This window comes from Daldinia caldariorum (assembly GCF_022478825.1).
Source record: "Daldinia caldariorum strain CBS 122874 unplaced genomic scaffold F4812scaffold_10, whole genome shotgun sequence".
NCBI classification, from domain to species: domain Eukaryota; kingdom Fungi; phylum Ascomycota; class Sordariomycetes; order Xylariales; family Hypoxylaceae; genus Daldinia; species Daldinia caldariorum.
In genome coordinates this window covers 57,391-74,006 of record NW_025953046.1, presented here as the reverse complement: position 1 = coordinate 74,006, position 16,616 = coordinate 57,391, and the positions used below count along the sequence as shown (strand labels likewise).

The window sequence follows — 16,616 nt, the reverse complement described above, 5'->3', positions numbered from 1 at the left end:
ATTATTTTTCTTTCTTTACATTCTCTTGAGTGTTTTTTACGTAGTTTCTATGATTGCTTGTATCTCGCCCGTGTACCTAGGTTATGATCAACAGTACCTAATCCACCTTCCTTCCCTCCTAACCCTATATACGAAACTGCCGAGACACTATACACTATTGCATCATCGGCGGCGACGCTTTTTGGGGGGAGGGCTCGGACTTAACTAGCTTAAGCTAGGTAGCTATGAATGAAATACTTTGCATGCTGAATTATACTTGCCTTGCCTTACTCGCATCTTCCTATCTTGTAGCATGTCTATTTACAGACCAATACAAAGTTTGATGGAGGGAGACGAAGAAGAAGAGGAAACTACCTGGTGCTCTACACCCCACGAGGTTACGTGCGTAGGCACGTATGTCGTCGTAGGTACCTGATATATGGATATATAGATGGATGGATGGGTGGGTGGGTGAAGGAATATCTGGCACGTGGACTGGACTGGACTGTAATGTAATTGATACCATACCATTATACCTGTTTCACCATACCCATTGGTTCGTTTGTTCGTTTTGGATAGTTAGGGGATAGGCGAAGTCGACGCATTTGTATCATCTACCTCCTTAAGTTAGGTTTAGATAGGTTATGTAGGTACCTATATATTTATCTATCTAGTGTACCATACAAAACGCGCCCCCCCGCTGACGTGGCCGCCTTATTGATCTCCCCCCTCCCCCCTTAATCTGGGCTGATCGATTTCATATGTAGGGCGAGGATCCAATGGCTCGGGCAAACTAACGCCTAACCTACTACCAGCCACCTTTTACGTGGTACTACGTGCGTATTGTACTGCGCGTACCTAAAGTAAGGTAAGAGGTAGGTATTACTTTTTAGGCTACAGTTAGGTAGGTAGGAGGTAGGTAGGTATGTCATGGCCCAGCCCGCCGGGACTCGGGATTGCGGAACTCGGTGGAGATCCGGGTGAATATTTTTTTTCCTCCTTCTCCTCTTCGTCCTCTCTTAGTTGAGCAGTTATCCAGCCACATTCATTTTTACACCAGTAGCTAGCTGGCTGGCTTTACCTTTCTTACCTTCGCTCTCCTTAGTAGCAGTTATATACGTACGTGTCAAGTAGATAGATAGGTAGGTAGACTGGATAGACCAGCCACCTCTTTAAAAGTCAGGAAGGAAAGGAAAGGAAAAAGAAATATTATTAGCTAGTCACAACCAAAGCCCTCAAAAACTATGGGGGAGAAAGAAAAAATTCTGCGTTTCCTACAACCTAGTATACTAACAAGCAACTATAGTACTAGGTAAAAGCTAGCTAGCTCTCGAACAAGTGCAATTGATGATTGATCCAGTTTCCCCTCCCCTCACTTCACCTCACACATAAACGCCGATCCGCAATCCCGCCTGTCCACTCGCATGGGCTAGGGGTTTTTTTTCGGGCTTCCTCTTGCTTGCTCTGGCCAGATTTCCTTTTCCCCTTTGATTTTTTCGGGGTTTCTCTTCTTATTCTTCTTCGACATCTCCGAGAAAAGGAGAAGATTAGAAAAAAAAGTCGTTGTTGAGAGAGAACCGATCGGGCAAATAGAAAAGGAAACAGAAACCACGAGAACCAGGTGTGTTCGTGAAGAGTAAAAGAAATCACTGGGGGGCCGGTTCACCCTTGCCAAGCTATTTCTTCTTTGACCTGCTCTCCTCTCCTCTCTGGACTGGGCCAGCTTGCGAAGGGGTTGCGTCAAAAAGAAAGAAAAAAGTCAAAGTCTATGTTAACCGCAGGCTTGCAAATATGGACAAGTTGAATGAATCGGTCGAAAAAAAGAACTTCTCAGAAACCCTAACAGCTTTGTGACTTGCACCGTCCTTACTAATGGCACTTCCTCCTGCCCTGACCTAACCGCACGAGCGTTCGTCCTCTCTCTCTCTCTCTCTCTTTCCTTCTCTCTCCGCCCTGAGTACTGATACACGTATTGAGACGGGCGAAGGCCATCTTCTAGCCTTCCATTATCGCCTGTAATATGATGTCGTAGGTTTGGTGCACTGTGACCTGTGACCATGATCTGAAACCCCCGTTTCAAACAGGGTTTCCAGTGAGACGTGATGGTATCCGTTTGCCTGTAAATGCCTAGGGGCTAGAGAAGCTTAAGAGGTGGTTAAAATTACCACTTTCTCGCAAATGACTCATTTCCAATGGCTGCCAAGAACAGTCGATGAATAAGGACCGCGATCTCATAATGCTAGGTAATGAAAAAAAAAAAAAAATAATTAATGCAATTCCCGTCAATGATGTCGACGGAGTATGTCGACGGAGTAAAGAAAATCAACGAGGATCTCAGATCGTGAGCATGAGGCTGCAATTCTTCTCGTGCCTACTTTCCACGAACGTCGAAATCCATATAGCGTTATGGTCTGAGACAGGCAAGATCCTGTCATAACCACTTCGGAAGAAACAATAAAAACATCGCAAAGAGCAACGGCGTGTACGGCGTGAATAGAGGGACGTGATTCTTAGTCGATCTGCATTGTATAATCATCAGTGGTAGATTTGCGATCATCAGCGTTAGAGTCTTCGGTAGCGTCTTTACTCGGAGCGTAGTTCTTATCATCTGCAACAACCGTCTTGTCGTCCTCAGGACTCTCGTTAGAAAGATGCGCTTCCGGCGTCGTGCCTTCGAGTACGGTCTCAGCAGCGATGTTTCCGGGGTCATGATAATTTCGGCTCTGCAGAGCCTGGCGGATAGCCTCTTTCATGGAATCCGCTTGAAGAAGCATAGCCTCAAGACTAACAGTATCTACCGAGGATAGATCGCCTGCGGCAATGCGTGCAGCATCTCCCGCTGCCATGAGAGAAAGCATACTGGGGCTGGCTTGAGACTGTATATATCGTTAGCCACATAATATGAACAAAGAATCGTATTAAACCTACTATCATAGCCTGGCGTATTATGCCGAGGCCATCGTTAGAGCTGCTAGCTAGTTGGGCGAGGTTCAACGCCGCTTGCTGCTCCTCAATGCTTCGTACACTGGGTTGAACTGTGGGAGCAGGGCTAGATGAACCAACTAGGGCGGAATTTTGTTGACGATTCTGGCGTACACTGTCCCATAAATTAATTAGTATTGTTATAGTTAGAAAATACGCCCAAGATTATCTTACCGCGAGATGAAATCCATTTTGATGCCCTTCGCAGATAATCGGTGCGTCTGACCGAAGCCCTTGTATCGTCGCCAAGCAGATGCCTCATCTTCGCTGTCATCGTTATCAACCTCTATCCAACCATCGTTGGCCATTCCTCTGCTATAGGCCAGCTCAATGACTGGTGCATTCTTGATCTTGCGGTGACGATGCGCTGGAGCCAGTCTTTCAGGTAGCTCGCTAAGAATGTCATCAACATGGCAAGGACAGCGCCAGGTTCGGGGAACGGGCGGGACAGCCAAAGGCGGATCTAAGCACTCCAGATGCCAATGAAGCCCGCATACGGAGCAGGGGATAATAGGGCGATTGTCCGATACTGCCTTCTGGCAGTGGTGGCAAAGTACTGCGCCATCCGCGTTTCTGACCTTGAAGAAGTCGAAAGGCTCCTCAACGCCCTTCTTGCTCGTCCTGGAAAAGGGATGCATTAGCTACGTAGAGACATGAGACGCAAGGGAACCTGTACTTACTTGGGCTTGGGAGGGACAATCTCTTCATACTCGCCCTCAGGTCCCGTTCGGACACCCTCGAAAAGATCTCGAACATCCTCTGGGAGGCGAAACGCTCTAGGGTTCTTCCTATCCAGGGCGGTGAATAAAGAACGGAGGGGGCCAATATGCTCGCCAAAAGGTGGGCATTGGCGGTTTTTGCATTCGTTGCAATACCACTCATCAGGCATGTGGCCTTGGTCCATGGGAGGATCGATGCATAAGAAATGGAAGGAATAGTTGCATCCATCACAACAGACCAATTCACCATTACCCCCACATGTATAGCAGGAGTCGTCGTTTTCGTCCTAGTGGATCTCGTCAGCATGAACGCGCACATGTCGCGGATAGTTGATGCAATGGTTTCGGGTCCAAGCGGGAACCAAGAGGACCCAATCGCCACCGCTCCGAACTCGCGCGTTTGCAGTCCTAGGGCTAAGTCTCCCTTGGCCCGCCGTAGTAGAAAGTCGCACAAACGCACATTACAGATGAGAGATGAGATGGGAGGGAGAAAGCGCGATTGTTTACATCGGAAATAGATGACGGGGGGATTATGAAGAAGAAATGGATAATAATTTTTTTTTGGCTTACCTGATTGTTCGGTGGTCCGTTGCCCACAGGGCTAGGCCGATCACCATTGCTACGAGGAATTCCCGCAGAAGTGCCCTTCTTTTTCATCGGTCTGTATATCACGGGCGTCGGTTAGCGAATGCTCCCTTGCAACGTAGATATAGGCTTCGCGAGTAAAGTAAAGGATTCCACGTAGGAGTTAGGTTTGGCCCGACATGAAATCATGTGGTGCCACATCGCCACTTGGCTTGGGCCTTGCTTTGTGACAGCACACCCATCCGGTCGGACCACGCTGTGATAATTAAACAACATTGCAACGCCTACAACGCAGCACACGCACACAACAAAACAGCGTAGAGTACATCACAGCAATAAGTTAGGGAGGAGGGGGGGAGAATAAGAGGGAAATGAGGAAAAGAAACTCACGAATTCTTCACGCGTAGTCCTGCTCGGGGCTTCTTATTAGATCGAGGGTTGGAAGGCGTCGCGGCACGGGATCCGCGAGCCGGTGAAGGAGGATCCAGATCGGCGGCTCTGAATGACTGCGCAGTGGGCGAGATGGAAGCATCAAGCTCGTCATGGTGTCTCTTAGCCGCTCTGGTAGCTCGCGAACTCAAAGCTGGAGTTCGAGAGGAGCGGCTCTGCTCCGCTGCATGAGGCGGCGGGGGAGGGGGAACAGCCAGATCGAAGGATAGATTGTCCAAGTCAAGGGGTCGGCGGATGAAGCTATCTTCAGAGATGTCCTTAGTGGTACTGGTATTCTCCAACTTCTTGGACAACTTTTTGCGAACAAGTAGATCAGAATCATCTAGATCCCCAAATCTGCTCGCGAACTTGAAGCTGGTTATTGACGATGCTTGTTGCTTGTTCTGATGGTTGTGATGGTGATGGGGTGGATGGGGGGAACCGTTGGCAGTAACAACGGCAGGCATGCTCGAATCGCGAGAGGGTGGGTATGAGCGGGAATCCTTTTGTGAGGGCGGATACTTGGGTGATGCACCATTCTTCTTTTTCGCGGCGGGTTTCTTCTGGTGGCCGCTGATTGGCTGGCTTGAGCCTGCCGGGATTTGCGCATTATTTGGCTCGGCAGCTATGGGACGCGCGACACCCAGGTTGTCATCCACCTGATCCATGTATTCTTCGTAGTCATCGGGTACATCATCAGGAACTGAAGATAGAGATGACGAACTGCTAACCGATCCTGATCGCGTTTTTCGCGACTTAGGCGACTTTTGAGGCGACTTTGCCGGTGACTTTTGTTGTTGTTGGATTTTTTGTGGTGACTTGCTACCTGTGAGACTTTTAGGATGGCTGACACCATTTGCCTTGATGTGGTTGGCGTGATTGACATGGTCGACATGGTCAACAAGGTTGACAAGGTTGGCCTGGTTGGAATCATGATTGCTGCCTTCGTCCAAATCCATCACCGTATTATTATCATCATCTTCGTTAGCACCAAGATCATCAACATCTCGATGATCAAGCTTGACTTTCTTATTGACATGCTCATCAGGCGTGTCTTCAGGAAGGATGCTTAGATCCATTTTGACCAGATCTGCGTAGGGCGCAGGCTTGGGCTTGTGAGGCGTAAAGCGAGAACCGGTAGAAGGGGGCACAAAATAGTAACAGCCTTTGTTGTCCTTTTTACCGTCCCTTTTCTTGTCGCTGACAAGCCTGTTAAACTCCTTTATCGTGTCTATGTCTGCGCGCTGATGGAAAATGTCCTCAATCATAGACACGAAATGAGGATCGGATGAATTTTCGTCGTAGAGAAGACGCAGTGCCCAGGCTGTGGGGTAACGATAATGCCTAAGGGCTTCGTCTACCGCAGCCTCGACAACTTTGTCTGCGAATTCTTTGTCAGGCTCACGATGGTTAAGAATGGAAGAAGGGGGGTGAAAACGAGGTGATGAGATTGTTGGGGTGTTTGCAATTTTGGTTGTGGTCGCAGCTGTAGTTGCAACTTTAGCTGTCATTGGAGTTGTTGTTGTTTTTGTTGAAATTGAAGATGAAATTGAAGTCGGTTTAGTTGCAGTTGCAGTTGAGGTTGCGTTTGCATTTGCATGTGTGGTTGCAAGATGAATGGGTGAGGAATCAACTGGTGCTGCTGGTGCTGCTGGTGCAGGGCTGGTTCGTGCACTTCGCCGCCTAGCCGAATGCCTTCGCGCGTTGTTCGGGGTGACTTGATTAACTGAACCGCCCTGGTTGCCCTGGTTGCCCTGGTTGGTCGTTGGTCGCACCTTTGATTTTTTAGGCACGTATTCTTCGTCTTCTCCATCGTCCATAATTGAAATTGGAAGGAGAGGCTGGGATAATGGCGATAATGGCGCCGCATCCACTACATCCACTGCATCCATTGAATCCATTGCATCCACCATTTCCACTTCTCCACCCGCCTCTTCCGCCGACCGTTCTCTCCTACTCGGTGTCCTCTCCGCCACCGTCGGAGCAACATATGGCTTTTTCAACACAATCCGCGTCTTTACCGGAGGAGTAGGCAATGCATCTCCATTTACAGGAGATTTTTTATGCATAGCTGCCTTTGGTAATGTTCCTAGAGGTGCCATGTTCTCTACCACTCCTCCTCTAATCAATCCTGCCTCCTGAAAGCTTGCTTTGTTCTGCACCGGAGGTTCGAGCCACTTTTGCATGAATGATCTTTGACCGTTATAACCGGAAGGCGAAGTCGAATGTAACGGACTGGAGAACCGAGAGCGGATGGGTTTGTGGTTGGAAGCCATTTCGGGCATCCTTTTCTCGCGTCTTTTTTTTTTTTCCTTTTTTTTTTTAACTGACTGATTTTTAGGGGAGGGGGGTTGTAACACCCCTTTTGCCCAAGGAACCTCGCTGCGCTCAGCACTGCGCGACACACAGTATCGAATCAATTGTATAGTCACTATAAATTTATTAGTCTCTTACTTTTTAGGTATTGATAAATCTTAACTCACATTTTATTTACGCTGGATCCGACGGCGATAGGATCACGTCGCGCTTTTTTAAATGATGGTGTTTGTCCTACGCGGTAGGGCGAAGGGAGAGGGTTATGCGAGATTCCAGAGCTCCAAAATTCGGGAGTGGACGGTGGCCCGCCACGACCAGCACCAAAGCACCACCAGCTTCGACCAGGGGCGCAATTACACAACGCTTAAACACAACACGCTACCTCTGCTACCGGGGCAAAATGTACTGTACTGTATTGTACACCACCCCCCCTAGGTAAGCCCGTCTCGCCTTTACCGTGCTTAATGTACTTAACGCTTACCTACTATGTAATAATTGTATTATCTCTCGACTTCCTCTTGCTTCTAATTTTTCAATCATTTATTTTCTGAGAGGGAGGATTGTATACTCCCTCGTGGCTTTGTCTATCCTTTTTCGTCTTTTCTATATTAGGTACATAATTTTGTTTTCTCGTTTTTCTTTATGTATGCGCTTGCACTTTTGGCCTTGAATACTCGAATATTAAATAATGTTAACACTTGTTTTTCCTTCTTCCTTTTCACTCTAGATTTTTTTAACCCATGTTCTTCTCTCACTCCCCTCCCCCTCTTCCCCCTGAATTCACCATATATCCTTCACTTTAAGGAGAAAAAGATAAGCACGTAGAAAAGCTATCCCGTCCGATTTAGTCACTAACTCGTCGTCGTCACATGTCCCCCCTTTTTAAAGTGTATCTTGAGACTTTCGTTCTCCAACCCGTTTTCTCCACATCTTTCCTGCTGCATCTATCCCCTTCGTTATTTTTGTAGCCTTAAAGATGATCACGCCACCCACGCGGACCCGGGATTCTGACTCACATGCGGAATCAGAAGGTAACTACCTAAGGCGAGGAATAATAATACTGTCTTACTCCCGAAACCTAGGTTAGAGATTTGCCCTGTAAAATCTGCTGCGGCGCCAAAGCGCTATAATCGCCGTGATTCCTGGTTCTTGCCCCCCCGATTTATCATAAAAGCACGCTTCGCATTTTAAGCCCTCGTCGTGCTAGAGCATTACGTAGTGAAGATAGAGATGATTAGTGTGGATCGATGTGTCGAGCTTTCTCTAGCATCAAAAGAGACATTCGCTTCGGGTAATTTCACATATATAACTCATATCTCAGCTCAAACTTTCTGCTCTTTCGTTCCTTTTTCTTCTTTTTCTTCTACAGGTACTGATATCACCTATGCTGGGCCTTATATAGCCCCTTTTTTCCTTCGATTACGTAGAGCCCACTATGCGTGCCCTTTTCTAGACCACCTTGTGTAGCTCAAAGCAACACTCCAGAATGCCGAACTAGGTAGACACGCAAGTCGTATCGAATTGATAAACGATGCAATTCAGAGCCCCTGCTACTCGTCTGGCGTAGTATCACCTGTGACTAAGGCCTGACGGTTTGCTCAATTCATGCCGTCAAAGGAGTCCATGCAATGGATGCGGCCTACTCCTCGCTCTCATCTCCGCTCTCCTCGGCCTCTCCTTCCTTCTTGGCAGCCTTCTTAGCGGGCTTCTTCTTCTTCTTGTTCTTGCTCTTTCCCTTATTCTTGCTCAGGGGCTGCTCCAGGATCTGGAGAATCTCCTCGTCGGTGATCTTCTTGTCCGACTGGACCTTGCTCAAATCTAGCGCAGGTGGTGCACCGAGTTTTGTAATGCCGTTTTTAGTGACAGCTTTCCTGTTATTAGCGATAACCTGGCTAAGAGATGCTTTTTTAACGTACCGAGGGTGGTTAATAATCTGGCCACTGGGGCACCATCCTTATCGCCGACTAACTCATATTGTCGTAGCACGCCTTGACGAACGCCTTCGTATACTCCAACCTTATACTTGGTGTCACCACCTTCCTCCTCGAGTTGTCTCAAGCTGAAAGGGAAATGACCGAACTTGTTCTGTATAGTAGATAATGTCTTACGCGCAGTTTGAGACTTTAGGATATACGTGTTGTTTGTACGGCGAAGTAGCGTTGCCCGCTGGTCAATCGTTTTAACTTTGCCAGAACCCAAACTTAAACCGACCTCGACACCCCAAACCTCGCCAACTTCAGGTGAACCTTCTCCCTTAGTACCCTCTGCAGGGGCGATAACGATCTTCTTCTTGCCTTCGATCTCGTTACGGTCAAACAACCAGGACGTTGTGCTCTCTACGAGGTTGCACTCGTAGGTCTTGGCAACCTTGTCTAAGAGAGAGGTGATCTTGGTTTGGGTGGGAGGTTTCGCGGCAGCAGCTTTCGCCTTCTCCTCGTCGCTTCCAGCTGCTAATAATCCAGGGGGAACCGAGAGACGCAGGAGGAGTTCATTGGCGTAATACGTAGCGAGAAGCAAATCGGCAGAACGACCGGTGATAGCGTCTTGGGCCTCCTCCTTCGGCGGTACGATAATCGTATCGCAAACGATGGAACCAAATCCATCGATCTGCGCACCGAGTTGGATCTTGACGGCTTCACCCGCTTGAAGCTCGATGTTTGCCTCGGCGGTGTCGGATGCCAAGGGAGTATAGGGTGTCACGTACGAAGACGGAGAGACAGTCGTGGGGTGGGAGAAGCCTACACAAATATGATATGGCATAAGCAAACATTTGAATGCGCGGAGGGTCTATGCAGCATCAAGCTATCATTGACACTTACCCTTGAGCTTAGTTGTGCGGTAAACCTTGGCAACTTCTTCTTCGATGAGCTTGTCTCCTTTCTGGCAGATAGTAACCACCTTCTCTCCCGCAACACATAGCTTGGATACGGCGGCGAGAACCTTCTCCGAAATGGTAGCAGCGACCTTATACTTGGTGAGGGTGTCTGGGTTCGCCAGGGAGTAATCTATAAGTTGCATAAGTTAGCTATTAGTCGAGTTTACCGAGTCTCGTGAGGTCCAGCAATAACATCTCGAGGGAGTCGGACAGAGCCGATGGCGGGGTAATAGATTATACGAAGGTATCAACAAGGAAAAATATGGATATTTAAGAACTTACCGATATCCTTTTCGTCCGACATGTTGACAAGCTAGTTAATTGTGCTGTCTAGTACTTGTTGAAGGGGGGATTGGGTTGGCCTCTAGTTTATGGTGACAAGGTGAAGGAAGCTTGAAGTAGTAAGAAGCGGGAACAGGTAAAAAGCAGGTTAAGGTATTTTCGTATTTTCGTTAACTGCGGGGCTTTGTGCGAGTAAGAGGGGCAGCAACTTTGGGGCCTGGGCTGGTGACGTTCTTTGCTCTGCATTTAGTTCAGGGCTGCAGGTCCGTGTGCCCGGACCGCCGCTAAAAAGCTGCTGCAAGGGAAAGCGGAAACCGAAGTTACGATAATACCCTAATAGATACATTATTTGCTTTAGTTGCATCGATTTGCATCAGTTGTATGTAAAAGAGAAGGTTATGTGTTAAACGCCACATTATGCTGGTTATGCTGCTTACGCTACCGAAAGAAAAACGCACGGGCCCCAATCTAGCATTTGGGCAAAGTTGTAGTAAGGTACTTGTGATTTGGTTGCAGAGAGCGCGAAAATAAAAGTTCCTTTCAACTCATTCGGTCGCGGTTCGTCGCGTATCCAGCCTTTCTTCTCCCCGTTGCAGTCGATTCATCAGCCACCCGTCCAAGATATTCTACTCCTAAAAAGTTGAGCGCTCATTTAAACAGTCCATCGCGACCGCACCACCACAACACCACAACCCTTGCGCGCAATCAATGATCTGCCTGCAACCCCCCGATACCTTCTCCGGGTCCCCGTGCACTGCAGCGCCAATTCGCAATATCATTCGTTGTCTATAACACAATACAATACAATACAAGACGAGACGAGACGAGACGAGACGAGACGAGGTTAGACAGGACGGTAAGAGGATAAGCAGGAGAGCCGACGAATTGGAATACATTCTTTGATCACGGTCTACATTTTCCCCCCAGATACTTTATTCTATGTGAAGCTTTAAATCAACTATGGCAACTCAACAGGATGCAGAACCAGCTCCAACGAGCGCAGTTGGTTCTTCATCCAAATCAGATCGTTCTTCTGCTTCTACCCCTAAAAATAGATCAGATGCGCCAGATAATTCACACGCTGGCGCCCATTGGGGCCGCGACAAAGATGCCTTCACGCAAATCCTAATAGGACAAGCCATCGCCCGAGATCAAATACACTCTGCTGCCATGGTTAGCGACAAAGATCGGCAGAACGAACATAACAAATATCAATATAAAATGATCAACGACTATAAACTTTTACGAAACGAGTACAGAGCATGGTTCACACCCAGTAGACTTTACGGGGAAGGCTATAGCGGTTATGGTAATGGAAGAACAGAGACCGGGCAACAACAGGCGCAACTGGTGTATCCAGCTCAAAAGCCCAGGCCTGGTAAACGACAAGCGCCGCCCCTGAAATGGAAAAGAAAGGATATGAAACAACAGGCCGAGCAGCATGAAGAGTTGGTCCCTGTTCGACTGGATGTAGACTGGGACAAGATCAAGTTGCGCGATACCTTCACATGGAACCTCCACGAAAGAATAATCGGAGCTGACTTATTCGCGGCGCATTTGGTAGAAGATATGGGACTTAAGGCGCCTGTCGCTCAACCCGTATTTGAGCAGGTCGTTCAGCAAATGCACGAACAACTCAACGACTTTTACCCCTTCGTATTCTCTGACGAAGATGCGTTAGATCCCGAGCTTCCCTACTCGGCTTGGAAGAATGACGAGATGAGAATATTAGTCAAGCTTAACATCACCATCGGGCAGCACACGTTGGTAGATCAGTTCGAATGGGAAATCAATAACCCTCTGAACTCGCCCGAGGAATTTGCGGCGAGCATGGCTAAGGACCTTGCACTTTCCGGAGAGTTTACCACGGCCATTGCTCACTGTATTCGAGAGCAGACGCAGCTATTCACGCGGAGTTTATACAGCATAGGACACCCGTTCGACGGCAGACCAATCGAGGACCCGGATTTGGTCGCAGCCTTTCTTCCATCACCGCTGCCCTCTGTATTCCGGCCACAACAACAGGCCAAGGAATACGCTCCCTACCTCTACGAGCTCAGCGAGGCGGACCTGGAACGGAATGAGATGGTATTCTCCCGAGAGCAAAGAAGACAAAAGAGATCCATAAATAGACGAGGAGGACCAACCTTACCGGATCTAAAGGAGAGACAGAGGACAATTCGCACGCTTGTTGTCTCTTCCACACTACCAGGTGCAGCAGAAAGCGTAGAAGAGAGTAGACTCTATAAGCGAGTTGCAGGTGTGCCAGGCGCAGGCACGGGCACGGGCAGAAGAAGAGGACCAGGAGCACGTGACGGCGACATATCAGATTCCGACGAAAGTGATGATTCGGGTCCTGATTCTCCCGTCCCCTCGCAGCTAACCGGTACGGCGAGGACCAGAGGTATGAGAGGCGCCGCAACTGCCGCACAACAGCGAATGGCGAACCTTGGCCGATCTGAAACCCCCGAAGCCACGATACATCATCATGAAACACGTACATCAAGGAGATTTGGACGTGAACTAACGAGGGAAGACACCGAAGAGCCCCATCAATTCTACGTCACTCTTAGGGTTGCGAATAAAGAGAAACTACGGAAGATTTTACTGCGAGATCCTAGGTTAAAGCAAAGCACACCAGGCAGATCACAGACACCATCTCAAACCCATGCCCGTGCCCCTAGTGCCTCTGTATCGAATAGCATGCCTCCTCCTCCTTCTACTCCGAACGCCTCGACATCCGTAGCTGTTGCGACAACCCCTTCCAGCAATGTACCACCGGGGCAAATCGGCCGAGTTGAAGCCCCTGCGCCGATAGCCGGGGCAGCTCCCCCAGTTCCCGTAAGACATCTTCCACATCCATCCCAATATCCTAATCCTTCTATTTTTAAATATTATAGTAGTCGTTATGATCTATAATCGGATCTATGACTTAACGAAACTGCCCCCCCTTACCCCCTTACCCCCTCCTCTCCCTTTCCCCTTTTCTCCCTTTCCCCTTTTCTCCCTTTCCCCTTTTCTCCCTTTCCCCTTTTCTCATGTGGTGCGTCAACACTCATACTCACAACCTTTAACAGCCTCCTCCTCCCGCATGGCTCGTGACGGCGCTTGAGAAGTTCAAGCAAGAACCAGCGTACGCAAATGATAGATTTGAAGGGGTTATGCGGTATAGTGCGGTCGATTCTAACACAGGCGCGCCTGTCCCTCTGCCTCAGCAGGGCGAGCCGATCCCCGCGCACGTGCGGTTCTATTTTCTCCCGCGAATCCGGTGTCTCGATTGCCCGGGCAAGCTGTACACGCCGGGTCCAGACATATCAGCTTCAAATTTTGAGGTCCATCTTAAGAACAAAGTACATAAAGAAAAAGTCGAGCTCCGGCTGGCGTCGGAAGGCAAGGCTGGCGGGGTCGCCTGAAAATAAACGATGCATAAGCATATATCAGCAGATGAAATGAGAGTATAAGAGCCTGGGAACGCAAAGTATTTATAAGATGGGGTGTGGAGTTTACGGATTGGAGAATATCGTCCTTCCCAAGCGGCCTTTTTCTTCTTTCTATTTTTATTTTTATTTTAGATATGCGGCTCGGCCAGTTTGTAACTGGTTACAGGGAGTTATTAAAATTTGCAAATGGGAAAAGCGCGGAGTTTGTATCAACACAACATCAGCTCTCAGCGCAGCATACCTACCTACAGTACCTAATCAGCTTTCTCTCTCTCTTCCTATCCCTCTCCCTCCCTCTCCCTTCCCTCGACGGAGACGCCCCCCATGTTGAAACCAACTAGTTGTTTCGATAGTTAATTTAGCTAGAGATATGCAGTCGAGTTGGTCCTGTTTCGGCAATTTAGATATCTGATAGCCAGATGAGAATGATGATAATGATAGGTGTTTCTACGTCAGTTAAGTTACGCTTAAGCAAGTTCATACTTTATTAGGAGGTGCCTAAGCATTACTTATATACTATGTATCTTGGGTTATGAAGAAGCTTCTCGTATAGTATCTATATACATTATCTTAACGGTATAGATGCTTTGAAAATCTCTTTAAAAATCTCCTTAGACTAGAACCGTACAATACAACGGATTACTGTGTAAACCGTCCCTGTATAAAACCAGTTCGGCTAAGAGGCTTGGCACATATGCATTACATTAGGTAGTGGGTCAGTTGTTCACCTCCTGCAGGGATGGAGCTTTGATAAGGTTGATAAGGCTCATAGGTACCTACCTGGTACACGTAGACGCCGCGTTTGCGATTTGCGATTTGCGATGGACATATTATATGTTAGGTACCTCTCTTGATAGCAACTTCCCCTTGATACAGACGATGAACTCAATGAAATGAATTATTTTGTCCAGCACGTGAATGCTGCGCGTCCTTCGTTCTCCTTACATTTTTAAGTTAATCTACCTCTAGTTAAACCGTACCCTCTTCCAACTTAATATTTCCTCCCTCTTTCTTTTCTACCCTTTTTTCCAACCTTCGTATACCTCGATTCGCATCGCATCGCATCGCATCCCCCTTATCTTCTTTAATTAACCAATTCGTGTCGCCCAACATGGCTCTACCTATACAGTCCATCGACGAGCCAGGCATCAAAGTTCCGCCAGACGTGGTAGCCGGTTTACGCCAGGAAGTAGCCAATCTTCTTCATCGCACCTCGACCGCGTTCCCCGGAGCGCAACCCGTGAGCTTTACGAGGAAACACCTAGAAGAGCTGATGCGAGAGGAGTGAGTGCGCGCATATATTATTTTCTGAGAATTCTAACGTAAAATCTTATTCTTCTATAGTTACTACGTCTGCGAGAAATCCGATGGCATCCGATATTTGTTGTACATAACCGCCGACGAAGCTAACCAAGAGTGTCATTATTTGATCGATCGTAAGAACGATTATTGGTTTATCCAGGCAGGCTCGCTACATTTTCCCCTGCCCGGCAATCAGCAGGCCTTCCACCGGGGAACTATTCTAGATGGAGAAATGGTCGTGGACACATTGAGCGACGGCCGCCAGGAGCCGCGATACCTCGTGTTCGATTGCCTCGCCGTCGACGGCCAATCCCTGACGTCTCGAGAGCTCTCAAAGCGGTTGGGCTATTTCCAGGAACAAGTCTTCAAGCCTTATAAGAAACTGCTCGAGGAATATCCCGAGGAGAGGCAATACCAGCCTTTCTTCATCGACTTGAAGTCCATGCAGCTGTCCTACGGCGTCCGCATGATCTTTGACGACGTCATCGGGAACCTGATGCATGAAAACGACGGTGTGATATTTACTGCTCTGCATACAGAGTATAAGTCGGGCACCGACCCGAACATTTTGAAGTGGAAGGATGCCGATGAGAATACGGTTGATTTCCGGTGGAAGCTGAAGTTCCCCATGGTCGAGCCGGACGAGCGAGAGCGAGCTGAAGGTATTATGGAGCCCTTCATCGATTATGACAGTGTACCTTCGGTAGACTTACTAGCACACCACGGCGGCGGCCAATATCGCGTCTTTGACAAGTTACATCTAGAAGACGACGAGTGGGAGATCTTGAAAGGGTTAAACGAAGCCCTGGACGAGCGGGTGGTAGAAGTCTACATGGACAGCCAGAGACGATGGCGTTTCTACCGATTCCGCGACGACAAGACGGACGGTAACCACATTTCTGTCGTCAACAGCGTCGTGGAGAGTATCCAAGACGGAGTGACCCGCGAGGAGCTCCTGAGCTACACCAAGAACATACGAGATAACTGGAAAACTCGCGACAAGCAGCGAAACGAGCATCGATAATGGGTTAGTTATCACCGGATATTTAAAGACGAATCTCACAATAACCCCCCTCCTCCTTGATCCCTCTTTGGAATACGGCAAATTCCCGATCAAGCTTCTTATTTTTTTTGGCTTTTATTTCTCATACATAGCCTACTTGTGTACAACCTAGAGAGGGCGGAGGCTTTATTGGAAAGCGAATCGCACGACGAATACTACACGTGATTTATTAAATTTTTTGTCAAAAATTAATAATAGCACGGCAACAACAAAACTCGGGTTAGAAAATGCATACATATATACCACCACCACTAAGACGTGTGTGTGTGTATATGTGGGTGTGGTTCCGGAATGGAGTTTGGAGAAAATGCGGCTTTGATTTAGGTTAGGTTAGGTTAGGTACCGCCTGTCAAAATATATGGCGTTGTTTTCTCGTGATGATGATTATGATTCCGCCTAGCGTGGGTAGATGCGGTTAATATTATAAAAGGGGCGTTACGTAGAATGTTGTATACAAGGTACCCTAAGCAGGGAGGTAGGTAAACATGATATGATGCCAAGAGGTACGATATATCCAACGGTTAGATTGTTGCTGTTCAATCCAGACGTTTACCATTTTCCTCGATGACGCATAACACGCAATAGGGAGAGGTAGCTATTCCCTCTTCATGGCTATTTACCTACCTCCTAAGGTATTTATACTG

At 48.0% G+C, this 16,616-nt stretch overlaps 4 protein-coding genes across 4 annotated transcripts; 2 read left to right on the top strand and 2 right to left on the bottom strand.

Annotated features, from left to right (window-relative positions):
• Positions 1-2,263: 2,263 nt before the first annotated feature.
• F4812DRAFT_45615 (uncharacterized protein) lies at positions 2,264-7,076 on the bottom strand. The gene is made up of 6 exons (XM_047936939.1): positions 4,656-7,076; positions 4,251-4,341; positions 3,642-3,967; positions 3,136-3,582; positions 2,908-3,076; positions 2,264-2,855 (listed from the first exon to the last, which is right to left on the bottom strand). The coding sequence occupies exons 1-6, from the start codon at positions 6,977-6,979 to the stop codon at positions 2,490-2,492; spliced, it is 3,723 nt and encodes a 1,240-aa protein (XP_047789326.1). The 5' UTR covers positions 6,980-7,076; the 3' UTR covers positions 2,264-2,489.
• A 1,573-nt stretch (positions 7,077-8,649) lies between these two features.
• F4812DRAFT_459861 (Creatinase/aminopeptidase) lies at positions 8,650-10,189 on the bottom strand (the record flags this gene model as incomplete). The annotated part of the gene is made up of 4 exons (XM_047937619.1): positions 8,650-8,876; positions 8,927-9,748; positions 9,830-10,015; positions 10,168-10,189. The coding sequence occupies 4 exons, from the start codon at positions 10,187-10,189 to the stop codon at positions 8,650-8,652; spliced, it is 1,257 nt and encodes a 418-aa protein (XP_047789325.1).
• A 525-nt stretch (positions 10,190-10,714) lies between these two features.
• On the top strand, positions 10,715-14,230 carry F4812DRAFT_430774 (SNF5-domain-containing protein). The gene is made up of 2 exons (XM_047934385.1): positions 10,715-13,008; positions 13,245-14,230. Exons 1-2 carry the CDS (start codon positions 11,128-11,130, stop codon positions 13,578-13,580), a joined length of 2,217 nt encoding a protein of 738 aa, XP_047789324.1. The 5' UTR covers positions 10,715-11,127; the 3' UTR covers positions 13,581-14,230.
• Positions 14,231-14,421: 191 nt separating this feature from the next.
• Positions 14,422-16,350, top strand: F4812DRAFT_430771 (mRNA capping enzyme, alpha subunit). Its single transcript, XM_047934384.1, has 2 exons — positions 14,422-14,891; positions 14,952-16,350. The coding sequence occupies exons 1-2, from the start codon at positions 14,719-14,721 to the stop codon at positions 15,931-15,933; spliced, it is 1,155 nt and encodes a 384-aa protein (XP_047789323.1). The 5' UTR covers positions 14,422-14,718; the 3' UTR covers positions 15,934-16,350.
• Positions 16,351-16,616: the final 266 nt, after the last annotated feature.